The sequence below is a fragment of the Chlamydotis macqueenii genome, chromosome 2 (assembly GCF_036417535.1).
Source record: "Chlamydotis macqueenii isolate bChlMac1 chromosome 2, bChlMac1.mat, whole genome shotgun sequence".
NCBI lineage: Eukaryota > Metazoa > Chordata > Aves > Otidiformes > Otididae > Chlamydotis > Chlamydotis macqueenii.
In genome coordinates, this window is record NC_141557.1 from 140,191,390 (window position 1) to 140,219,034 (window position 27,645).

Sequence of the window (27,645 nt, forward strand, 5' to 3'; positions counted from 1 at the left end):
TAACTCTTGAGTGGGATACATGATGTAATCATAAGAGGAGATACGGTTAGAAAGAGATGCCGGTTCATAATTAAAAGTCCATCAAAACCTTAGTGCTCTGTCACAGTCTCTGCACTCAGGACAACACATCAACCATTAACACAGTGTCAAAATATACTTCAAGTCTTCAGTACACACAGGCAAGTGCCCCCTGAGAAAGGATGTGCTCATACAGCAAATGCTCATTTTGAAAAAAATTAAGGAAAAATTGAAAAAATAAATATGTTCTGTCTGTACAAAATCATGATGTGCAACTAGACATGCAGCAGTAGAGAGCTGGCCAAGATGTAGGAAAGACTTCTGTGGCCTGAGGTGGACTATCCCTCCATGCCTTTGAACGGAGAGGGTAATTACGCCATTATTCTCGATGACTTTTATGAGGTTGCAAATGATGGAAAAAGACAATAACTTCCTGAATCCAATTTTCTTCCCACGCAAGGGTAATCACAATCTGTCCTTAAATATTACCGTATCCTACTAATATATACATTTATTCCTCTATCTGGAGTGCTGAAAACATTGTACTGCTTCATTATAGAAATCCATAAACTCATGTAAAGTTTCTTAAATAGTGTCTTGGAGAGCTTGTGGCTTGGAATAAACAAGCAGTTTTGCCAAAGGAAAATAAAAAAAATACCAACTCTAACTTTGCACAGATGATTTTGCAGCATTGAGGCCTCCTTCTCTGCTGAATGGGGTCATAAATTATCTCTGAGCTATTCTGCTTCCAGTTACTCCATCTGTAACCATTCTAATGTGGTTTCTAAAGGAAATGCATACATAGAAACATGAAAATACTTCCTATCCATGTTGAGAGGAAGGTTTCTTGGGATTTATTTGACAGATAACATATCATGAAACCCTTAAATAGTAATTAACTAGCACATTTTGGACAAACTTTTCAAGCAAAAGCATCTGTGCATAAAGCAAAGTAAAACATTTTTCATTTCATATTAAATATGATTTGGCTTGGATATGAAGCTTTGGCCCTATACCCAGAGCTTTTTTAACTGGAAACAGAGGAAAGAGAAGAAGAAAGATGGGAAAGGTTTTTTGTAAACATTGCTCTCTGACTTGCTCAGAAACAGTTGCTTTGAGTGGACACGTCTGACCAGAGCAGCCATTTATATTGTAAACAGCCACCTCTGAAACAGATATTTATAAGCGTTTATTTATAAAAATTGCTTCTAAAAAGCAGTTGATCTCATATGGAAGAACATCTAACACAGGTCAGGTGAGTGAAAGTGCCTGCCACTCCCCTGAGCATGAAGATGCTTCATCCAGATAGAGATCAGCTCCCTCCCCAGCCCCCTCCTGGCTAATGCCTCTCCACATGCCTGGTCTTGGAGCTCTCTCTTCAGCCTGGACCCAAAACTGTCAAGTGAGTTTCTTAGTATGAAGAAATTAACTGCAGACTGCGCTGCAGGGGAGAAAGGATCCTTAGTGGGATTACGGAGGGACAGAACAAAAGAGAACATGATAGACGTCTTTAAAATCATGAGTGGCAGAGCGGGGAAAGGAGGAACAACTCCTCACTGTCTTAGCAAAAGAACTAGGGGACATTCAAGGAAATAGCTAGTGGAAGGTTTCATAGTGAACCAAAGAAGGTATTTCTTCACATAACACCTAGATTAGCTGTGGGACTGCTTACCACAGGACATTGCGGGTGCTAAAAGTCAATACGGCTTCAAATCCAGGCTAGAAAAATCAGTGGAAGAAAAATTCCTGTTAGACATGACCAGTGATTCAGCAAGTCCTTGACACTCAAATTTCTGACAGTTTGGAGAATATTCTGGGCAAGTTGTGACTATATCTGCTTGCACTGCTCTTTCTTCATCATCCATCACTAATTGCCGTGATCTGGATGGAGCTTTCACCTGATCCAGTAGAACTGTCCCAACATGCACGTGCTTAGCTGCAGTGTGATGAAACCTAATCCCTACTTCTTTCTCCAGTGTTTATCTTGTATGCAACATTTGACCGCTTCTCACCACAGAATTATTATTATTCCTGTTTCTTCACTACTAGAAAAAAAGCTCCCTCTTCTCCTGAAGGCTGTCAGTCTTTTCATACAGTCAGTGTAACGTACATCTTCATGTTAAGCGATTACAGAGAAAACTCTGAATTCTCAATAGGTTTAGATTTAATACTTCCTAATTGTTTCAGTCAATCTCTCTCCCTTGATAATCTGAGAATGCATGACCTACTCTTCTTCAGGGCCAAATATTACCTACTTTGCTGAAGTAACCTCAGAGATGACCAGATCAGATGACTGAAAGGTGCAGTTTGCATCTGCAGTTTATGAACTGAATTTTTAAAAGTAGTGGAAGACCTTGGATAACTCACTTCTGAGACATCTGAAAAGCCTGGGGCTTAAAAACTCTCTAAATGCTACTTCTTCCCACCCTACATACAGAAACATTAGAAACTTTTGAAAAGTCTGCCCCAAGAAAATCAATTTATATAGTAACTTCGATTAAATCTTGTACAGGAAGTAAAACATGGGCTACATTAATAGGCTTATTTCCTTTCAAGTAAAACACAAAATTAATTATCTAATCAGTGATATTTACATATATTGCAGTGCTCATTGTCATGCAAAGTACTAAAGGAAACAGCTGCCACCTGGTGCCTTGAGCCTCCAAAACAGGGCTCTACAGAAAAGATCTGGATTTCTGAAAATTTTAAGCAACAAATACAGATAGATTTTATTACCAAACATTTCAGACAATTTCTTACCAAATATTTAGTGTGCCAAAAATTGTATTTTCAGCCAGCTCTACCCAGTACACTAATAATAATCATAAAACATCATGCTACCCCATCTTAATTTTAAATTTTCCTCTATTATCATCTCAGACTTCCCAGAAGAAAACTACATTGTCAAACTTGACAGGAAAATGCTGCAAGGACAAAATTATCCTCAGTCTTTCCTGTACACAGAGTGAAGCAATCAGCCAGCTATAGCTGTTTATGTGCACAGAAACCTTCTGTTTTCCCCAGGTGATCTTCATAATATTTGTGTAGTCAAGAACCCAACAGTAGGCAAGGGCTGTTGGGACTATCTTGAACTGGACAGGTGGTCACGTTGGCAGTGTTCCCTCTAGAGCTGTTCGTAGGCTCACTGCTTGCTTCACTGCAGCTGAGGATGGTTTAGGTTGCAGTTAATGGCTCCTCAAAGCAGCTGTGGGAGGAAATTTCACTCCTCTTGGCTGGGTGAATGAAAGGACAGCAGGGAAGGGAACATGAAATTAGTAAATGTGATTGCACACCATTAAACCCACTCCAAACTGCACAATGGTATCTGATCAGTACAAGTCGGTGGCTGGAATCACTGAGACAAAATGAACCCAGAGTAGAGGTCTGGTGCAACTAGGCATGTACTGCTTAAAACCTCATCTTTCAATTCAGTTGTCTCTGAACCTGACCCATCAGCCCTGTGCTGTCGAGGAGAAATTTTATCCTGAATTAGGAAAGGCAAGGCACGCAATGACTCCGTGTTTCAGCCTGCAGCTGTGTCAGTCTTGGTGCCATCACCAGGCCAGGGGCTGCACGTTGGACAGAGGCTCCCGGACGAGGAAATTCCTGTGGTTCAGCGTGTTTACTTGCGAAATGGTTCGGCTCTGGTTCTGGCATCCTCTTGCCATCTGGCTAACACTATTCACTTTGTGGTTACTCTCCCTTCCTTTTTAAAAAACAGAGAATAAGGCCTGAGCCTGCTGACACTTTGAATGTGAGCTGTGTGAAAGAAAAGACTCCTTTTGCCCTCTTTCCCTTTGAGGCCTGTATTCGCACAGGCCTCCCATAAGGATTGCTCTGGTGGTTTGGGTGTCTGACATATAAAGGTCACTTCTGCAGAAGACTGATACGTAATGCATGCATAGCTGTGGTGAAGAGGTTGAGGTAAAAACATTTCCAGGCATAGGCTGAAATTTCTGCAAATATATATGTAGTTTCTAAATATTTCCACAATTTAGTCCTTGTCTCATTCAGTCATATGCAAGAGAGTTTCATCCAAGAGAGTTTTAAATCTGTCTAAAGGTTTCCAACACCTTTTAAGAGGTTTCAAATAATATGCCTATTTTACAATGGGAGATCTTCCTAAAACAAAATTAAATGACTTGTCAAAACTCAAAAGGTCAGCGACAGGACCAGGATTAAATTGCAGTAGTGATGACCCTAATTCCACTCACCCTTCATTATCACTTGTCCCTCTCTATATATTGTGTATTGATGCAATGTGAAGTGCTTCAGGTTAAAAGACTGGAGTTTTTATTAAAAAGCTAAAGTTTGAGAAAACATCCTGAATGCTCGCTACAACCATCAGCACTTACCACAGACATTTTTAATCAATAGCTTTTTTTGGCATCATCAAGTGCATTTCTGTTCTAGAAGGTGTTAGAGCTGCCTCTAACAATGTGTGTTTCTAACAAGATAGCAACAAGGTATTTTGCTATGGGAACTCACAAAAGTTTAATATAGCTGCCAGCCAAAATGCTGTTCAAACTCAAAGCTGTTACGTGACAATTGTACCATTCCACCCAGTGAAGGATACAAATGGCTGTGAGAAAAAGTGATCCAAAGCTCTCTGGAGATACAGAAAAGATTTCTGTTGAATTGAGTGAGTATTGGGTGAGACCCTTAAGAATGCAGAAATAATCAATTAATCAAATATTTAAGTTTACTCGTACAGGACTAAAAACATTTTCTCTTCTAGAAATGTACTAGACATCAAACAGATTTAAGAGTTTGAGTTCAAATGGGAATAATTGCAGCAATATGATAAAATTGTACATACACTGAAGAAGAAAAATTTTCTACTGGAAGTTCAGATGAATGTGGAATTGGCTGCAAAAATCATAGAATCATAGAATGGTTTGGGTTGGAAGGGACCTTCAAAGGTCATTTAGTCCAACCCCCCTGCAAGGAGCAGGGACATCTTCGACTAGGTAGAGCAATTATTGAAATTATGCAATTCTCCCCCAGAAAACAACTTTTGAGTCAAGATTAATTCCAAACTGTTTGAATATACAAATATTTGCCTGTGTTTTTTTCTTAGGCATATTTCTAAGCAATGTCTTTAAAAACTTATTCTCCAAAACTGCGTTAACCAGGATGTAACAAATAAGAAATGACATATGCTTATATTAACTGAATATGTTATAGCCATTGGCAAACTTGTATGGTAATTATTTCTTCCAGAGAAGGTCATCCTGTATCATGTGCTTTATAATAGAGAGATGCTTATGTAATACAATTATCTAAACCACTTGGATGACACCAGCTAAGTCAGGACCAGGATTTCTTATGGGTCAGTTCTGGATTATTTCTGCATGTTATACAACCATACTGCTTATCACAAAATGCTTAAATGGTATTGGGAGCAAAGCCCAGCACCCAGGACTCTGTCCCACTTAAGCACCCTAACCATGGGGCTACATGGCCACATTTTCTCCTATTTTCTTTCCTTCCCCATGCATTCTTGCGTACTTTGCTTCACTGTGACAACAAGAGGGTAGAAAATGGTCCTTCCAGCCTAACTGAGAACCTTGTGTCTGGAGTATTCATATAGCAGATAGGAGCTGTAGGTTTGGATCCTCTTGGTTTAGGAGCCCCTAGAGCTCTGATCTCAGAGTCTCTGTGCAATACTTTTATCACCAGGTAACTATACAAGCAGTGAGGAATGTCACCTCCTTCTCTGGCTGCATATTAAAGGATGATGTTAAAATGCTACATGGTTCTTAAATACAGTTATAGCAGTAGTGAAAGAAGTTAGGACCTTCTGTCCTTTGGATTTTAGGCATCCTATGGGACTGAACCCTGCAACTATATAATCCTCAAAACTTGCTTTCTGGTCTACTGATAAAAAGCCAGAACTTATTTTCACGTGAATCACTGAGTTCCAAAACATTAGGGTCCTTCATACTTACTTTTTATAGTAACTTGTGAGTGACAAGCTCACTCTGTAAACATTAGTCTTAGAGCATCAAGGGGAACTAACATACATTTTTTCTAAATTCACAACAAACAGGCAAAGAAATGCTCAAATGTAGTGCCTAGGAAGCAAAATGCATCAGTTGTCCTAGTGGATATTCTGCCTTGAGGATACTATGGACCTAAAATATGCATATATTTTTGTCCTTCATGAATTATTGAAGACTGCATCCATTCTAATTACATTCTTAGATAAGACTGAATAGTGAGTTTCTGTCTATTTTTCCAGTTTCTGAATTCAGCCTTTGGCTCAGTGACTGGCTTCCATTTTATGTCTCTGGAGAGCATAACGTACTGCCTGAATAACTATGCTGTTTTACGTCCAAAGCACTTATCTGCTTCCATTAGACCATGTTGAGATTTAAAATTAACACAGAGAATGGAAAACTACTCTGATCTAGATTTTCATCTCAGCTACTTTGGTATAAATTTAATTATTAAAATTCTAACAGCATTCTCTTTTACTTGAGATTTTTATAAACTGTTAACCATTTCAACACTAAACAGTTAAAAGCTGAGATAATTCAGGTTTTATCATATTTCTCCCTTTTGCCAAAATAGACATAATTGAGAAAAGATGGGAAAATTATTAAGGGAAAGTAATGGCCTGAAACTCTGTTCTTGTCAAAGATAATTAAAAGGTGGTCTTACAGAGGCAGAGTTGCAAGATTTGTAATTCTGGAGTGGTTGAAGGGTTATTCAAACTGCCATGGAAGCTGAAGGACGATCATTTAGGCTTACAGTTGGCAGATGATTAAGTAACAGTAACAAAAGTACATTGACTGAAAGTAAAACAGTTAAATTAGTTTAAAGGACTTTTACTATACTAATGACGTGAGATACTTGGGGTGCCAGCCAGCACCATGTATTCCACAAACTCTGAGTGCTTCCTTCCAGGTGTTCTCCATCACGTTCATTCATCTTAACCTTTGTTTAATATCCTGTCCATATTTTTTTCTAACTCAAACACTGCTAGGCAAAGATAATAATTTTTAATTGTACTCATTCTACACTCCTCATTTTTTATCACTATTCTGTTCATGTCAAGGAATGCAAGATCAGGATATTTAAATATTTAAACACAAAAATATGTGGGGAGTAAGCCTGTAAAGTCATCACTGATAGAACTGTTCAGACAAATAATCTTTGCCAGCAATAAAGTGACCCTAAATGTTACAGACATTTGGCAAATACTCTTTAGCCTTCCACTGTAGATATATTCCTGTGAAACTTCTGAACCTTTTTAGACTTTAATCTCCTCAGTTCATACCCCACATCTTGTATATTCCTATAGAAATCCATGTGCCTTGGGATTTAGCCAGTGGCTTCTCCAAACTGGCTCCTGTAGGTATTCTTATCTTCCCTCCCTTCTTGTTGAACCATTGATAAGTGAGAAAGTGTCTTCTGAGGGTTCTTGGGACCCATGTATGAGTTTTGGGTCCATAAACCAAAGTGGAGTGTTCACCTCCCAAGAGGTAAAAGCCTCACCAGGGGGCTGTTCTCCTACCAGACAGATTTTTTTTCATATAGAAGTGAAGGGAATTAAGAAGCTCAGTCATATCAGTAAATCCTCCAGGAGACCTACTGGAAATGACAGTAACCTCAATGCTGAAGTATTAATACTGATGTAACTACAGTAGTCTTAGGACACATTGATCTAAAAGAAGATCAGAGCACAGGAAGAGGTATTGTCCTTTATTAATCAGCTCGTAGGCCTGGAAGATGAACTGCTTTTTGTATTGAGTCTGCTGTCATTTCTTATCACGCCTGGTGAAATGGACTCTGAACCTGAAAGGAATGCACCACAGTTTGGGGCTCAGCATCACAAGAGTGCAAGAAGCGAACTTGATTCATTTGCAGAGTCATCTGTAGGTCAGATTTAATTACTAATTATATTGCTTCATAATCAATTAATGAACATGTTTCAGCACATTTGACAAACTTGTGCCTTTTTTAGTAACACAAGGATTTTACTGGAAACCCTGTTATTCTAATGGTCAGCGCTAGAGAGAGGATCTCTACTGTAGTGCATTTCACAGTTTACATGCTTTACTGAGGTTACACTGCAAAATATATTTATGATTTTTTATTACAAGATTTATTTGAAGTTCTATACATTGTCCTAATTTCACTGGACAAGTAGTCTGCCATAAGCTGTTTGTACTCTTTAAAGCTGATGTAATCTATTAAATGCTTTTCCATACAAGGCTTTTTAGATTTTGTAGTGTATGTGTGCATAGTATATTGCATTTACAAGCTCAAACATATGGTATTGATAAAGAGTGATGTCTCTGACAATTTCCTTTTCTAAGTAGTGAAACTTTTTTTGATTAAGGGCTGAAGATGCCAAGGTAGCCATTCTGTAATCTAACAAACGTGCACAGATGTACTTGAACACATGGTCATCAACGCACGTCTGTAAACTTACATAAATATAATGTGAATCACCCTTGGAACCATCCCACAGAAGCCTGGTCCAAAGTCTATTTAAATCTATAGAAAGATTCCTAATTATTTTGTTATGTTGTGGATGAAGTCCAAAAGGGATGATTACGGATGTTTCTTTGCAGAAGGCAGTTTATCAACTTATTTAAGAACTAGTAAAATCCTCTCACGGCAAAACTTCCATTGATTTTATTGAGATCAGTATTTTCTCTGTGTCTGTTTGGACAATCAGCTTTATGTACTGTTTAATGATCAGGAGGTGATGCCGATAAATCTGGAAATTGCATCATAATTGATCTTCAGCTGCATAAAGTATCTCAGACAGTGCACTACAAGTGATATTCTTACACAATATTGAGATATTTTAGGGAGTGTACACTCATTCTTCATTCAGACATCTATTTTAGCCTCCGTCCCTGCTGGGATTCACAGACCAAGTGCTCCTTTGCCTTTTCACATGAAAGCTAATTAACGTTGGTGCCTGTGCCATTAAAAATAGCACGATAGCTAGCATGCTTGCCTAAAGAAGTAGAAGTCTCAGGTCAGATCCCTCCTCTGCCCTATGTGAACTTGCATCTCCCATGTTCTAGGAAGCTGCCTGGACTCCTATGAATGGGGATGATGTATGATTAAAGCTGTCCTAATTTCTATCGGATGTTTAAGTATTCCCTGAAGGGTTTATGAGCATGTAGATCTTCCTTCTCATGCCTGAGTGCCCCAGAAGCACAAAACTGGAGATTTATTGGGTAATTTGTTCTCCATTTGCTTTCTTTCTCTCCACCCCAAAATAATTATTAGCTATTCCAGTGAGACCTCAGAAAGAGACGTTATGGAGACTTTTCTCACTTTGGATGGTGCTTTAAGCACTCTTGACAGAGGAGAGCTGCAGAATAAGCAGCTACTGTCACTGCCAGATTGAACAAATTCAGGTACCAGCAGTGAATGATTTTTGGCTGAAATCAGGTTGTCACTGGAGTCAATAAGAAATGAGAAGAAATCTCGTTTTCCTTCACGATGAAAACAGGCACACTAACTGAAAAGGAAAAACTTCAAGCTAATACTATTTCACTTTCCAACTATTCTACTCCTGCTTACTAATTTACTCTTTTTTGTTATTTTTTAGGACAAGGCCTTAAGGGTTTTCTTTTCTGTAAATTTTATCAGCTGACTTCTTTTTTAAAAATATAACCTTTTTTTTTCCTTTTCTGCAGGTCCTGTTGCCACCATATGATGATCCCGTGAATGGAGCTGCTAAAGATCCACCACCACCTTATGTGTCAGCATAAGTGAGAGAGTGCTGTGTACCTAGGGAGGATAGCTTTACTTTTCAGACATTGGAGCAATAGTTTGATAATTTCACTTCCAGGATATAACCTCTACGGGTTATACATTGCTGTTTTGCTGACATATTGGAACCTAAAATGTATGATTAAAATTCTGTAGGTAGTTTTAATAATTTGCTGCAACTACAGTAGTGTTTCAGAAACTAGTGAACTAGTTTCAGAACAATTCTGGGTAGTGCTACGGTTACAGTAGTCGCTGGATAGCTTTTTCCGCCATGTCTAACATGCAGTGCTAGAGAACACAGAACTTTGCATTCTCAATCAGGTCAGAGTGTAACTTTCTTTTTTTATTTGTAAAACTTCGAAAACATTACAAATGTGTTTCTCAGATGCCCACTTTCACCTTCAGAATATAGACAAGTCCCAAAAAGTGACATTCCACTTCATTCCTGTTCTGCAATAATTTATTATTATGCTATGAAGGATGATGATTGCAAGAAGAAGAATGAGTCTTACCCACTGTTCTCATCAACCTGGCTAATAGGAAACAAATTTAGTTGGGAAGAATAAGTATGACAAATGAGAGTAGACAAAGCACTCTGTGACGTGTAACGAGCCAGGACCTGTGGTCTACACGGACTCACTTTGTCCCAGCCTGCAACCATTCTAACGCTCAAAAAAAGGAGTTCTTACCAACTTCTGGAAATTTTCTTTTCCTGCCTACACACCTCTTTCCTCTCTGTCAACTTCGCAAATAGTATTTTGAAGTTGCAAAATCCCTCCTTTTAAAGGTGACAAAGCTGCGCCTTTCACACTCAATATGCAAATATTTTCCCACTGGCATGTGCCTGTAAATATCGCAATGTTCTGCTGAGTGTGAACTAAAATCATGCAGATTCTAAGATATATGGTCCCAACCTATGGGAAACTTATGCATGTAACTTCCTCAAGCATTAGCAGATAGGTTTTGCCTGTTTCTCATATACATCAACGTGGGCATTTTAGATTCCTGTTATGACTGAACTGGTTGTGCTGAGAATCTTTTTCAAGGGACTCATCCATCCATGAATGCTTGCGTGAGGTATTTATTTCTTCCCCAGAGAAGTGCCTCCTGCACGTGTAACTTTTTGTTGTTGATGAAGGTTCTACTTTTAATTGGAAAGGAACAGGAAAAGGGAATATAATGTGTGTGTCTACCTCTCATTGTTTCCCCCTGTGTTGTCTCCTCTGCATTTGGGGTGATTGGGCAGGCTGAAGCTAGACTGATGCCATCGTACACTGCCCCAGGCAAACGGCAGTGCAAAGCTGAGCCACAGTTTGGAGGGGCATCAGAAGAAACCAAGGTGCCACTTCTCCTGTGACTGGGCTGGCATGTGAGTCCACACCCTTCCGAAAGAGGACACCTGTTCTCACTCTTAGTGCATTGACTCCGTTCCGCAGACTGAAGAAGAGTGGAGCTTTTCCTGCCTTTTTCTGGAAATGGCTTTCCAGGGGAACACAGGACAAACAACTTCTTTTCACAGAGGTTGCCACTGTGACCTGTCCTTGCAGAGGCCAGGGAAGGAAGGGCCAGACTTCTGCCTCTTTCACACTCCTGGGAATTTTTCTTTGGGGTTCATCTGCTCTGAGCAGCAATGCTTTTGACTAAAACAATCCTGAAGTCCATCCATTGATCTCTGTCACAGTCCTATTTCTTCCTTCAGAATAACTCCATGTATTATTATCTCATCACAGTTATCTTTGGGAATTAATCTGAATTTGGAAGTTGGGCTGTCTGGCTGGGCTTCTGAGCGTCATTTTCTTTCATTTCTGGCAGATTTGTGAAGGATTTTAAAGAGTTATCTGTTTGAAAAAAGCTGGTTGTAAATACATCGCATCTGTGTATACAAACTTCTCTACAATAAAAGGGTGTTTCCTCAAGACTATGGAAATAATTTTTGCTGATCTTCCAAGCACAAACATACACAAATTTCTGTCCAATCAATCTGACTTGGCAGGATTTTCTCTGTAAATGACCTAAACAACAGTTTTTCAGTCCGTTCACCACCTTTCCCTCCATACTGTATAAACAGAGAATAGAATAGTAAGTTCTATAATTTATTGTACAACAAAAACAAGGGATAATTCAAGCTTGTCCAGAACTGCAGGCAGTTTTCCAGATCTGATGAAGTGTGTGATACATAACAGGGCTATACTGAGCTACACCAAAAGCTGAGGCTGCTTTTTCTCCACATCATTATAGGGATAATGTTGTCCTAATTCACATTAAATTTCTGTAGACTTTAGCTTGTCTTAATAAAGAATCAAAACTTCTTCACGCACACCATATGCGTCCGTACGATGTATCCAGTACTCCTAATACCTTTTGGATTTTGTCCAATTTGAGTTAAACAGGTCAAGGAAGTTATGGTATCAAAACCATGACATTCCTGCACATACTGTACATAGACAGCTGGGTAGGAGAGAGCAGATAATGTAATCTAAGTTCAGCTCTGCTGACATAGCAGAGGCTCCACATGGGAGATGAGTTCCCTCGCTCCCAAAGAAAAATGAGATTCTCTGGGTTACATGAAGAGATACGAACTCCAGCTGAAGGTTTTTATCCTCAGTTGTTGAATTCATTCTCCATTTCCATGTCTAATACTGAGGAATTCACACCACAGCCGTTGGTCATCTGTGACACAGGAACCCATTAAAAACCTGGCTTCTTAAGTTTCTGTGATTGGGGAACTGCTTGGTCCTAACGGTGCTTTTTTCACTATTCCTTGCACTTTTTTCCTTTCTCCCAGATATTAGGAGCATGTGCTTACTCAAATTCTCTTCTGTTTTCTTATCTTAAACTCTAATATAGCAGTTTATTATGAATCATTTCTAGTAACCTGAGAGTGGAAAGAAAATATTTTCAAGGTATATTGACATGGAACATCATAAGTATGGGGACAAAACCAACAAGTAGGAATCTAAACCTTGATAGTACCAGAAATGTAAGTAGATCTTTTGCTGAAATCTTCTTATTTTTTAAAATATCTGTTATAAGGCATTGCAGGCTTCACAGAGCCCAGATATGCTAACGCACAAATCCCATTTCTCTCATCTGTGCCTGATGCTCTTATTCCTGATGGGACGATGCAGCTTCCCTTCGTTGTACACTCATCCATGCATTGTACTGGAGAACGTAAAGTGGAATTCATAGTGGTGACCTAACAGTGTGGCTCTTGTGCCTGTAAATACATTAGATTTTCTAAAACAATTATTAATGATCATTATTTTAGGTGTTAGCCTGTCTGTACTTCTTTGCTGAAACTTCTGGTTGGTAAAAACAATCCAGACTTGCTATGTTACCAAAGGCCATATCAGATTAATTTATGGCCAGAGAAAAGGTTGGCAAGGAAGCAGAGGGAATGATAACTCGCCTGAAAGAAATTCAAATTCTGTGCTTTCAGAACAGGGCATTCCTCACCACTACCCAGCTGGCCAAAGTATGGCAAGTAGGAACACCACGGACAGTTTGAACAAATTTTTGCTAATATCAAGAAGTCTGCACACTGATGCTTGGAATATGCAAGATGGAAGACTTGGCTACTGGTAAGGGCAGAATGGAGAGAAGAGTGGCAAAAGGGACAGAGTATGGGAGGGCAACATTCATGCATGTCCTCTAAACAGCACAGAGAGACAGATGTCATTGCATTGACAGGGTTGACTGCTACAAATCCAGTTGGCTGATGTGCTCTCGCTCTCTCCTGTGCTATGGTCAGGAGGAAATATAACTACTCCTGTAACCTACTACATTAACTGTTACACCAGCTTTTTGTTTCAGACTTTTATTACTGGAGTGGACTTTTTTTAAGACTTTTATCACCTTGGTTTTAGAATCTTTAATTGTAGAATCATAGAATCTTTAAGGTTGGAAAAGACCTCCAAGATCATTAAGTCCAACCATGAACCTAACACCACCATGCCTACTAAACCATGTCCTGAAGTGCCACATCTACACATTTTTTTAACACCTCCAGGGATGTGTTGGCATCCTGGAGGTGCTCAAAACAGGCTTCCTGACCACTCTTTCAGTAAATACATTTTTCCTAATACCCAATCTAAACCTCCTCTGTTGCAACTTGAGGCCATTTCCTCTCATCCTAAACATCCTAAACAAAGACATCAACAGATTTATTTTTCTAAACCTGAAGGAGTATTGGTTTAATTCCTGACAAACTGTCTGGTTTGACAGAAGACTCTGAGCTGCTTCTCTGGAGCTACATTATATCCTTAGAGGCTGCTCTCCTTAGAGGTTTTCTCCTTAGAAGCTCTCTCCTTAGATGTTGCCCTCCTTAGAGGCTGCTTCTTGGGAGCTGTTATAGCCTTCCCATTTACAAGTCTCTATTAGCTGCAGAAATTGCAGTCAGGTACCATGAAAAAGCATTTCTTATGAAATTTTAGTGCCTATGGCTACAGAGATGTTCTAGCACTATCTCAGTTCACAGCTCTGAGAAGCCCAAACCAGCAGCCATAGGTATCTAAAGGGATTTTTGGCTCTGATAACTCAGGATTAGAGTTCTTTCAGAGAACTCCTCTGTTATTTGTAAATGATGTCTCCACACCCATGGAATCGACCCAAAATGGTTCTGCAACGTATCCAGTTTCTCAGCTGAATAGCTCAGCAGGGTGTGGAAGCCAGATCTGTGACCTTCTGCCTGCAGCCTGTGTCTACCTCCAGCAGAACAGGATCCCAAAGCAACAGGAGTGAAAACCTCATGGTGACCCAGCCAGCAGATATAAAGTTATATCAAAGCAAAAAGGCAGATCTACAACTATATCCTAGACAACAAGCTACAACAGTAGTTTATTTTAATGAAGATCTTAAGTGAAATTTAATCCAGTAAATTACTTTTTTTTTTCTTTCAGATTATTCAACCCTTTCAAACAGGAGGGCTTTCAGGAAGTCATGAAAGGTTTGTCCTTTGAGGCCAAAGCAGAGGACACAGGGTCACTTTGGAAGGCTGGATAAACAGCAAGGAGATGAATCAGGCACGCAGTGGGGCTGGCTACTTGGCTTACAGGAGAAGCTTGCTAGCCAGCAGAGACAGAGGAGCTGTGAAACTGCTCTCAGAGAGGGAGCTGCAGCACAGTGGAATCTCTGCAGCCATTGCAGAGGACTTCTGTTTGGTCTTTGAGGTCAATGTGAACAGCAATAGCAGGAATGAGCCACACACAGCTTTTTGGCCCAGAACCTCAGCTGGGCTCCATTACAGTACCTAAATGCATCCTGCTAATAACTCTAACAGGTTTCTGTTTTTGTATGAACTTTGCCCAAGTATCCAAATACTTCTGATTTTTGGAGGGCTTGAGAGTTGTTTTTTTTTAGATTCCTTTTACTTTATCATCAGGAACTCCGGGGAGTTGATCACTTGTCATTTTGAAACTGTTTCCCCCTCCAAAGTGCCCCATTTCAGGTCCCTTCATGACAGCAGAGGCAAGGATGAAATTAGAGACAGAGATCCAACATTGGTAGACTTTTAGCATCAAATCCTCTAAGCACATTCAGTGTCAGGATGGGCAAAGTGTTCTTAAAAATACAGATACCATATTAATAAGCCAGATAGATTCTACTTTACGGATGGCAGATCTTTCGGGGTCCTCTCTGGGTCACAGGCAAGCACAAACAGGCATCCTGTCCCTTTTGGAGAAAAGGTGGCTGGATAAACAATTGATTTTATAGTTATATTTTGTGTATACTCCAGTTTAAGACTGCTAGATAAAAAATAAATTGGTGGGACACTCTGGGAGACTGGTACTATTTATATTAATGCAGTAATTCTTGGCAGTATCAGGTGCACTCACCTGAGGGCAGCAAGGGCAATGAAAGTAAAGGAACAAATGCAAGAGCTGGCAATTAGTTACAAATATTTATATTTTATGAGTTCATAACGTCTTCTCACCATCAAATTGTTAGAAAATTGGAATAAGTTTCATTTCCTTCATTGCATTAGAGCTGGGGATGAAATTAGCTTTATCAGTTGCATAGCCCAGCTTAAATTTCCTCCCATTGTGTCACCCTGCTTCTTTGCTTCTCATAAAGAAAAAGCAACTAAAGAAGTTCAAAATACTTTTAATGAACCAGACTAGTTGATACAGTAGTTTCTGGAGATTTTTCTCCAAAAATGTTGAAGTTTGCTCTTTTTTTTTAAAATGCAAATGTTTTCCTTTTAAACATAGATATTTAGTAAAGGTATCTGTGGCCACATTTTCATCTTAGGAACTGTCTGTTTTCTGTTTCAAAGGTATATTTTCTTAGTGTTTGTTTATCTTGTGAATTAGCAGGAAAAAAAAAAAAAGCCCAAAGCACAAGATAAAACATTGTTATCTTCTTGTTGCTTTTTCCACTCTTTGCAATTCAATTTTTCAGCCTGGGTAAAAGGTTCTGACACAGTAGTCTGAAAAAATAAAATCCAATATAGGCAAAGAATCATTATGCTGAACAGACACTGTAAACACTCTAGAAAAGTAGATGCCCTATAAAAAAGTGAAGCTCAGAAAAACTCATCTGTAACTGTTGTACTGCTGTTAGCATAGAGGAACATAACATATGTTTCTGTACCTGCCACTGTGTGGCTGTGCAGCAGCAACATTTAGATAGAATCATAGAATAGTTTGGGTTGGAAGGGACCTGTAAAGATCATCTAGTCCAAGCCCCCTGCAAGAAGCAGGGACATCTTCAACCAGATCAGGTTGCTCAGAGCCCCGTCCAACCTGGCCTTGAATATTTCCAGGGATGGGGCATCCACCACCTCTCTGGGCAACCTGTGCCAGTGTTCCACCACCCTCATTGTAAAAAATGTTTTCCTTATATTGAGTCTGAATCTACCTCCCTCTATTTTAAAACCATTACCTCTCATCCTATTACAACAGGCCCTACTGAAGAGTTTCTCCCCATCTTTCCTGTAGGCCCCCTTTAGGTACCGGAAGGCCACTATGAGGTCTCCCCGGAGCCTTCTCTTCTCCAGGCTGATCAGGCCCAATTCTCTCAGCCTGTCCTCATACGAGAGGTGCTCCAGCCCTCTTATCATCTTCGTGGCCCTCCTCTGGACCCTCTCCAACTGCTCCACGTCCTTCTTATGCTGAGGGCTCCAGAGCTGGACACGGTACTCCAGGTGGGGTCTCACGAGAATGGGGGCTACATTCAACTGCTAGGGCTGCCTTATCTGCGGCCTTTGTATGAGAGGCTGCATGGGCAGCAAAGTCCCAGTTGAGCTGGGACCAGTTCATTTTACATGAGCAGCCTGAGGATGAGCTACAAAAGGGGTGTCTGAGAAAAAGAGGGAGGTGAAAGTTTGTGGAAGTATGGCTTTGCCTCAGGGATTATAAGACTAAAGAAAGGCAGAAGCTGGGAAAGTTTTGAGATGTGATCCCTGATCATGTTTGTGATGTCTACGTACATCCAATATATGATGTCTTTTCTGGACATTTTTTTAGTTTCTAACTAGCATTCCTGTATTATACTTATCACAGATAACAAAGTATCAGATAATTGATTCCTCTTTGCTTTTGAAGCAAAAAGAGTTTATTCATCTTATTGTGAGTGCAACTTTTCCCTTTGGGTTGGATTCAGTGGCAATATTAGGAGCACTCTTTTACTACGTAACTAAATTTAACTCAGCTACAAAGTGTACCAAGGTCACTACAGATCTTCTGCAGCATCTCATGCTTTTTCTTTTACTGCAATTTTGCTCTGATGCCTTTTTCTGTGAAATACCATCTTACATTTGGGTGGATTTTCCAGATATTTGGGGGCAGTGAGGGCTGAGGACTTTTTTTTTAACATTAGTAGGAACACATTAAATTATTTAAGATATTGTATTATCTACAATATCTACTACTCTATCTAGTCAAGAACCTTTCATCCTTTGACCTTTCACTACAACTTCCTTTTCAAAGTTTTCTTCCCATTCAGTTTTTAATCTGGTGCAGAAGCAAAACATTGGCAAATACCATCACCACCACAGTGGTGGTACTCTATAAGCAGGTTTTGGAGAGTTCCTGAATTAAAATTTTTAGATACCAGTATAACAGAAGATTCATCATACAATGCTATAACATCAAGAGGCTGAACACCATCCTTGGGGGTTTCTTTTAGGTCACTTCCTACCTAAATTTTTCCATAATTCTCTCATTTACTGCATTACTCAGAAAACTTATAATAGAACACAGAACTGGTTTGGGAAATAGACTTTGTCAAACGATCCATTTTTGGTTTTTTTTTAAGGGGCTGTGAAAAGGGTCAATACAGGGGTCGAGTGTAAGCATTATACACTTGGACTTTTTTTAGGCACTTTACCTGACACAGCACAATATTTTGACTAGGGAGCTAGAATGATATAGCAAGAGCATTACACATATGAAACAGATTGCAAAACAGCTGGTAAATCTCAGCTGTATGCAAGCAAAGAATTCTCAGTAAATTAGTGTGTTTCAAGAAGAATTCTCTAAGGATCAGTTTTTGACTCCACGGTGCTTAAAATTCTTTATCCATGACTTTAAAGAAAGCATAAATCATCAATAAAAAGGCAAAAAAAAAATTTCTATTTTGCCTATACCTTAAAGCTGTGAATAATTCAAGCAGAATGCTTAAAAAACCTTGGAGTGGGTTAGCAAAGAGCTGAAAGAACCATTAGAGAGTTGGAAAACATGCCATCAAGTGAAAAACTCAGGAAATGCAATGCCTTTAATAACTCAGATTTAGGAGGTGACTTAAGGACATAATATAAGTGAGTAGACAGGGAACAAAACTTCAATAAAAGGTGTCTTCAATGCAGCCAACAGAAGTGTATCAGTACCTAATGACAGAAACCTGCAGATAGAAAAATCAAACTAGAAACAAGCTGGTTTTCTGTTATTCTGCATCTCTGTCCTTCATATTTCATAACGTTTTGTAAGGGATTTTTTTTGTCCTTGGCAATTCTTTGAGTAATAAAGGACTGTTTTTGTAAGGCAATCCATAAATTAATTCAAGAATTAATTAATTCAAGGAAATTATGTATCTTTTGGCGTATAGAAGGCTCAAAAAACAACTTGGATATTTAAGTCCCAAACTGTCTAGATAGCATGTTCAATGGCTGCCCGATCTTACAAAGGCTTCAACTTGCTCGTTGTTTCATTGTTCCTGTGGTGCCTGCAGTTCTGCATTGTGGACCAGCCTGTGGAGCCTCGCATTCACCTCCTGCCTTGGCCCCAGGGGGATCTGGTAAGGAGAAAGACCTGACAATTTTGTTTAACACGCCATCAGTTTGGACAGGGCTGAGCAGGCTGGTGCCCAGCTCATGCACAAGCTCCCTGAAGCCGTTCAGCCACCTGAGTCCCACTCTGTGTCCTCACAACACACCCAGCACAAACCGGCAGAAATCTGCTCCTCACAAACTGCAGAAGTGGCTCCTTGTGTCTTTTGCAGGACACTCTGAGGTGCTGGCATGGCTGGGATGTTGCTAACTGCTGTTTGCACAGAGGCTTGGAGCACCTGCCCTGGAAACGTGCCCGTGAACACAGGGTGACCAGCACATGGACCTGCGGAGAGCCAGGCCGACCTGCAGCCCTTTCTCAGCTCCCAAGGTCCTCTGCACAGCCCTGGCAGCAAGGACCAGATTTGTCTTATGGGTGTTGGAACAGGACTGGCAACAAAGGGGATTAACACCTGCATTTCCTTATGCACTTCATGAAGCACCAAGTTTTCCCGGGGCCATTGCCACAAACCTAGCTGTTGCAGGGTCAAACTTTGAGGAGTCAAATATTTTTTAGGGTGATGATTTTTTAAGAAACCAGCAAAACCTCTGAACACATTAACTTGAAGATGATGAGTCCTTTAAATCTAAGATCAGTGCTGTCTTTGGTGCCTCCTATTATCTCCTCAAGATGGTTCAAGAGTCAAACTCAATTGGGGGTCAGCATCGTTGCTGTACCATAGCCAAAACAAAATATGCTTCCAGTGTATAATATTTAATCACCAAACTGGTTCATAATAGCCAGAGTTCTCTGTGTTAATTAATAAACATTACCATAATAGCCTTTTAACAGAACATATTTCAGCTAGGTCATTCAGAGGCTGGCAAGTTTCACTAATCATATTTTTTGTATTAACTTTTTATTTAAAATACAGACCAGCGTATGTCTAAGTACTGCATTTTTGTGATACCTGCTACAAGACAGCCTGCTTCCTTTTTAAAGCAGTAATATCATCAATTAATTTCATAAAAGATGAAATCAGGGTCAATCTGAAGTCAGGAGCCACAGCAATGACAGATCAGCCAGGCAGGTATTTCTGCTGCACATGATACCACAAAAGCACCCAGGGACCTGGCTGGATTGGCAACCATTTGGTTGCTTGGCATCTGAATCACCAAAATTTAAGTGTTGAGGTAATTTTATTTTTTTAATCGTTGATCTACATAGTTCTGTACAAACACCATTAGGTCAAGAGCCAGACTGCCTAAACTCTGCCAAAGTTGTAGTTCAGATGAAATTTGGGTGCCTATTTTCAGCACAACACAGACATTACCTAAGGTTCATGAAGAACCTTGTTATTCCACTTGAGATCCAGACATGGGTGAAAATTCTAACACATCGCTACATTTTGAATATTTTTCATTGTGCAAGGACTGATTTAGAGCTAGCAAATTGCATGCTTTCTGGATCACTCTGTAAGATCTAAGTTCAGCTCCTTGCATATGAGATCTCAATTTTGTCCCAAGAACTGGGATTTTGTCCTATTGTCTGGGATTCTGAAGGAAAGGAGAGTTGAATTTAAGCACGGCATGGCTTAAATTACCAAGGGAAATGCTGAAAATGCAATTTTACCATCCACACGTTGAAAGTTACAGCCTGAAAGTAAAGCCCCAGAATATACTTAGCAGAGTGGCTGTTCCAGGACAATTTTTCAGGTAGTTAAAATAGGTGAGTGCTATCCGCAGATGAATTCATATGTATTTAATCAACAGCATATAACTTCATTGAGTCTTGCCTCTGATGATATCACATATAGCAATTTTTTTTTCATCATTAAACATTGTGCAATCTGGACAAGAATCATAAGCTACCACACAATTCTTCTGAAGAATAATGAAGAAATAGTGTAACCTATATAAAAGGCAAATGCTTGCTTTTCAGGTACCAGCTGCAAGAGTTCTCATTTTCTTCTTTGAAAATATTTTAAAGAGGCAAATGGAGTTTCCAAGAGAATTTCAGTTAGTAAAACTTTGATAATTGCAACATCTGGCTTCAATAAGCAAAACTTTTGCCCATTTCTCTGAGCTGCTGCAGGTGACTTTAGCTGCTATCCATGGCAACCAGAAAGACGGAAGGCTGCAGTGGTACAGAGACAGCAAAGCAAAAACAGCTGAGCTGAGGCTGTGCATTGTCTGGCCATGCACGCCAGTGAGTTATTTGCCCTTTTCAGATGCCTTAAGAATATGAAATGATTAAGTACAGAGCCAGCCAAGGCTCTAATCCTCAAACATCTGGAACTAAAACACAGCAAAATCAACACAGAAGTGTGGGAGAAAAGTAACTGCATGCTCTTTACAAATTCACAGCCCCTCAAACCCTTTGATCTGGTTCAGTTCCCCAGGTTTTATAGAGATATAACAAAGTTCACAAACCGTGAACTGTGAACAGAACTGTGCAATTCATGTATCACTAGTGCATCACTAACACTCAGCTGAGTCCTTTTTACCACAAGTGAGAAATAAACACTTTGTCATTACATCTGTGTTGGAATCTTTACTGATTTTGTTTTTTAACCAGCAGTATGTTTCTGGAATTATGGAAAATGTCAGCTGAACAAAAAGGATTCATGTAAGAAAACAGTATGGGTTTTCAAAACATATTTCTCTCTATTTCTTTTTAGAGGCTAAACAATGGTAATGGTTTTAAAACAGAGGGATGTAGATTCAGACTCAATATAAGGAAAACATTTTTTACACTGAAGGTGGTGGAACACTGGCACAGGTTGCCCAGAGAGGTGGTGGATGCCCCATCCCTGGAAATAAAGGCCAGGTTGGACAGGGCTCTGAGCAACCTGATCTAGTTGGAGATGTCCCTTCTCCTTGCAGGGAGGTTGGTCTAGATGACTTTTACAGGTCCCTTCCAACCCAAACCATTCTATGATTGTTTGTACAAACTAGAATCATCTAAGTGTCAAGGAGGTGGCTAGCTATGGAAGAGATGCTCAAAGCAGCAAAGAAAGTAAGTTAAGCGCACACCGGAAGTAGAAGGGGTTTGTGAACATGGCAAAAGGATGGTTTTGGGGGGATGATGAGATATAGCATATTATCTGTCTCCTTCTTCAGGAAAATAGATTAGGTATAGCCTTGAACCCTATATCCCTGTCTCTCATTTAAGTGTTTTTAAGTTATAACAATGGAGTATCATAAAGCAATTGGCAACTACTGACCAACTGTAGCACACCTGCTTTACATGACAGTAGTTTTAACAACAACAGACATCTAAGCCAAAAAAAAAAAAAATCTATCTTGTCTTTATTTAGGAAGATAGTAGAGAAATAAAAGATTGATACAATTTTACTTTCAAGTTATTGAAAATCCTGCTATAACTGGAAGGAACTTGCATTATATGTTTCTTAAGATGCTGAGTACTTAGAAACATAGAATCATAGAATGGTTAGAGTTGGAAGGGACCTTCAAAGGTCATCTAGTCCAACCCCCCTGCAAGAAGCAGGGACATCCCCAACTAGATCAGGTTGCTCAGAGCCTCATCCAGCCTGGCCTTGAACGCTTCCAGGGATGGGGCATCCACCACCTCTCTGGGCAACCTGTTCCACTGTTCTACAACTCACATTGTAAAAAATTTTTTCCTAATATCTAATCTAAATCTACCTCCCTCTATTTTAAAACCATTACCCATCATCCTATCACAACAGGCCCTACTGAACATCTTTCCTATAGGCCCCCTTCAGGTACTGGAAGGCTGCTATAATGTCTCCCCGGAGCCTCCTCTTCTCCAGGCTGAACAGCCCCAACTCTCTCAGCCTGTCCTCACAGGAGAGGTGCTCCAGCCCTCTTATCATCTTCGTGGCCCTCCTCTGGACCTTCTCCAACTGGTCCATGTCCTTCTTGTGTTGGGGGCTCCAGAACTGGACACAGTACTCCAGGTGGGGTCTCACCACAGCAGAGTAGAGGGGCAGAATCACCTCCCTCGACCTGCTGGCCACGCTCCTCTTAATGCAGCCCAGGATGCGGTTGGCCTTCTGGGCCGCAAGGGCGCATTGCCTGCTCATGTTGAGCTTCTCGTCCACCAGCACACCCAAGTCCTTCTCCTCAGGGCTGCTCTCCATCCATTCTCCGCCCAGTCTGTATTTATGCCTGGGATTGCCCTCATCCACGTGCAGGACCTTGCACTTGGCGTGGCTGAACTTCATGAGGTTGGCACGGGTCCACCTCTCCAGCCTGTCAAGGTCCCTCTGGATGGCATCCCTCCCTTTCAGCATATCGATGGCACCACACAGCTTGGTGTCATCAGCGAACTTGCTGAGGGTGCACTCTATCCCACTGTCCATGTCGCCAACAAAGATCTTGAACAGGGCCGGGCCCAACACGGACCCCTGAGGGATGCCACTCGTGACCGGTCTCCACTTGGACATTGAGCCATTGACCACCAGTCTCTGAGTGCGGCCATCCAGCCAACTCCTTATCCACCGAGTGGTCCGTCCATCAAACCCATGTCTCTCCGTTTTAGAGAGAAGGATGTCTTGCAGGACAGTGTCAAATGCTTTGCACAAGTCCAGGTAGATGATATCCATTGCTCGTCCCTTGTCCACCGATGCTGTCACCCTGTCATAGAAGGCCACCAAATTGGTCAGGCACGATCTGCCCTTGGTGAAGCCATGTTGGCTTGTCACAACCCACCTCCTTGCTCTCCATGTGCCTTAGCATGGTTTCCAGGAGAATCTGCTCCATGACCTTGCCAGGCACAGAGGTGAGTCTGACCGGCCTGTAGTTGCCCGGGTCCTCCTTGTTCCCCTTTTTAAAAATTGGGGTTATGTTCACCCTCCTCCAGTCATTGGGGACCTCACCAGACTGCCATGACTTCTCAAATACAATGGCCAGCAGCTTGGCAACTTCATCCGCCAGTTCCTTCTGGGCGCACAGATGGATTTCATCAGGTCCCATGGACTTGTGCACCTTCAGGTTCCTCAGATGTTCCCAAACCTGCTCTACGAGTACAGTGGGCGGTTCTTCATCCTCTCAGTACTTGCTGATCTGACAGTTCAGGATTCGGGAGACAGCTTCACTTCAGCGAGCACTGGACCCAGGAAAGGGCATCTTTTCTAATTATATAATTAAGGCTGGTGCTTCCATTGATAGACTCGGATTTGCATCTGCATTGGAAACTCTGCTTGATTAATTGCAGTGCAGTGTAGCTTATAAACCCCACGAGTTAATATTACACGTACATTATAACATTTCCAATCATAAGGCTATCGGGTACAAACTTTTGAAGTGATTAAAAAAATATGGTTTGACTTCTGTATAGACTAATAAAAACAATTAATAGCACAACAGCTTTATGATCTTGTTTACAAGCATTTCAAACCTTGCATGTCAACAAATAAAAAGGTGAATTCCTCTACTGGCAAAAGCCATAGACATTTTATTGCACAAACAACCATTTTTATCTATTTATTTCAATCTGCTTTTCTAAGGTCTAAATATTTTCTTGTTTGCAACAGAAACTAACAAAACTTTTATCTAGGGCTTTGAGAAATCTATATCTTGCTTCTCCTTGTCTACCCAACGCTGAAAACTTTGCTATCTATAAATATTTAATCACAGCCAACACAGACAAAGGCAGGATAATAAGCAAGAGCAGCAGCAACTGCAAGCAAGAGAGACATCAGCCTTAAAACACATTCACAGCACGGGGTGCTGACAATTTCCATCCCAAGTGACAGCACAGGTATCATACCAAATCTTCTTAACTATTGTGTCAGATGGTGCGCAACAAAAAGCAATTATTACCTTACAGCAACCTGATTTGTACAAATGCCATCTCAGCTTTTATTCTGATCCAAGTAGTGCTAAAGGCTTCAGAAGAAAATTTTGAAGCAAAGAATAACTAAAGATGTGAAACATGAACAAGTGATAAATGTGGGACTAGTTTCCCAGCATTAGGTTATGCTCATCTAACTGCCTTTTTTTTTTTTAGGCAAAGGAAATGCAGTAGATCTAATCTGTCTGCACTTCAGAAAAGCATTGCCACAGAGGAAGTTACTAATTGAAATAGGAACTGGGAGAAGGACTGTGAGCTAAGTATGGACCTAGCTCATGGCAGTAGGAGAATGAGATGAGGGCGTGTTCAGACGGGGAAAGTTAGAGATAAAGTTATTAGCAATTACTAAATTTGAAAATTTATTAAACATTTCACATTTTTATTCATTAAATTGGCAGGGAAAATTGGAAGTTTTCTGATAAAACACAGGAGAGTCAATAGGCATTGTAAATGTAAAGGAGAAGGAGTTTGGAAATAATTGAATGATTGGAAAGAACTAGAAGAGAGATGAAATACCACAATATAAAATGAAAGATTAAATATTAGGTAAGATTGATCCACTGGCAAACAGGTGCAACTGCATATATAAACCGAATACAAAGAAGACCATCAGCCACCAGTGGTAATGCAGCCACTGAAAATTAGAATGAAATCCTAGATGACACCAGGCAAAGTATTTTCCATAAATAGAAATGTTCTGGTGAGAGCTCATACGGCATATCATGTTCAGTTCTGCCACATGCATCCACAGTAACCAGCTCAGCACATATACAGCGAGAACTTGCTTATTGAGTGAAACAAGAGTGAAGGCTGAAAATTATTGCTGTCACTAAATGCACTAGATAGGCAAGCCTTGGAGAAGAAAAAGAGCTGTTTAGGTTGGAAGACAACGCTGGTACTAGGAAATAAGTATAAAACAGCCATAAATACATTTAGGCTGGAAATTAGTAGGAAGTGTCTAACTACCAGGAAGATCTGAAACAGCTCTCTAACAGCAGGAGGAAAATAAATTTACTGCTGTTTTACTAAAGCACCTGCTGCTTTTAAAATGGAACGTACTTTCTGAAATGTGGTTTTTCCATTATGTGGTTGCCTGTGATAATTCAAAGGCAACCTACATTAGTGGGAGTTTCTTCCAGACTGAGAACTATCCTTCCAGGCCCTGAGAGAAGCCAGGAAAGACAAGAGGAGACTCAGAAAGTCTCTGGTATCCAGTTAGCAATCTTCAAGAAGCTTAGTAATTGCCTGCAGATCAAAGCACAGCTTGACAGAAGCCTCCAGCTTTTTCTATCTTAACATCTTCCAACTTTCCTCTACCCATTGCCCCAAATGTTGACAGATTGAACAATGTCTTTCCCAAATTGAAAAGAAGTCACACTGTGGAAGTGGAGAAGTTCATCATTCGAGGAAGGACAAGTGGCGAAGAGACAGCGAGGTTCTGTAATGTGCGGAATACACATAACTTGTGGTACAGTATTAAATAAATAGCAAACTTGATTAATAAAGTAAAATTAAAATCCCCCCATCTTCTAAGCTGTCTCTTATGAAACAAATAGATGCTTTATCGTGCTGACTCACTGCCATCACACCCCTTCCTCCGACCGCCAGCTGGGATACCTTCCATGTGTTCAATCTGCCAACAGCAGTAGGCTGCACAGCCTCCGGGCAGAGCTAGTGTTGGGATTTCTTATGCGTAAGTTGGAGCTGAAGCAGCCAAGCCGAGCCTGTGAGCACTCACATCATCATCTCACCACACCACTTTCTCTCTTGCCTTTTGTCTTCCTCCGGCAACTCAGCTGGTGCCTCAAGCCACAGCACAGTGAAATCTTCAGGGATACAGGTTCTGTATTTTCATATGATGGAGCATTAATTGCGACCGTGGCTGGGGCCTCATCTTATGCCACATTACAAAGGATGAAACAGAATGGGTGAACTGTTCTGCACTTGGCTCTGCGGGGTTTGCTAGAACGTCTACAATTTTCATCTGCCTGTTTAATTTTTCCCTTTCTTGCAGCTACAGGAGAGGTTCAGGAGCCAGTGCTCAGGATGAAAGATGGGCTGAATTCGGCCCCTTTGAGTTTGAGATTTGCTCATCATTTACAACCCCCTTTTTAGGGATTCGATTTTGTACACTCACCTCACAGAAAATTAATTAACTGTGCCTTACAAAACGTACGCAAATTAGCTCTGCCGACTTCCAAAGTTCGCTCACCATCCCCATGATTCTGAGGGGTACACATCTCCTCTCTCGGACCTCGCTGGCACCTCATGCACAGGAATTTTCATGGCTTGGCGGCTTTATCCCTTTCCTGTCGGGTGTGACAGTGAGCCTCTGCCATTTGGAATGGCTTTCACCGTTATTTTATTTTTTTTCCCAGGAAACAGAAATCGCAATTGCTTTGGAACAAAACAGGAATTTTGTTTTTTTCTTCTTCACACATAATAAAACCATAAGTGTTGATATAAACCCCACACTCAGCTTTTTCCACCTGGACTATTGACTGCGCTGCTGCCATGACAGCTGAGAAACGACGGTCCCTTCCGCCTGGCCCATGTATTTCACCCTCTCCTCAGCGCTTTCCCCGACGGCGATTCCCGCAGGCTCGCCGCGGTGGCAGACACCCGCCTGATTCACCTGTTTGCCTTGGCCCGGAGGTCCTCGGCGCGGGGAATGGGATTTCCATTCCCCGACGCTTCCCTTGGTCAGCTTCCCTGGAAAGGAGCGAGGGCTCGGCTCGGGGAGCAGAGCCACCAGACCAAAACCACCCCGCTGTCCTCTAGCCGGGACCCCACGGCCCACTCCTGCGGGGAAAGACCTCTCGGCGGGGGCAGG

At 40.8% G+C, this 27,645-nt stretch overlaps 1 protein-coding gene across 1 annotated transcript in view; it reads left to right on the top strand.

The window, feature by feature from the left end:
* LAPTM4B (lysosomal protein transmembrane 4 beta) overlaps nucleotides 1-11,683 on the top strand; it is a 62,949-nt gene extending 51,266 nt beyond the window's left edge. The window contains exon 7 of the mRNA XM_086742493.1: nucleotides 9,690-11,683. Within this exon, the coding sequence (XP_086598619.1) occupies nucleotides 9,690-9,764 (75 nt within the window). The 3' untranslated portion in view covers nucleotides 9,765-11,683. The remainder of the gene's footprint in view (nucleotides 1-9,689) is intronic.
* The last annotated feature ends 15,962 nt before the right edge of the window (nucleotides 11,684-27,645 follow it).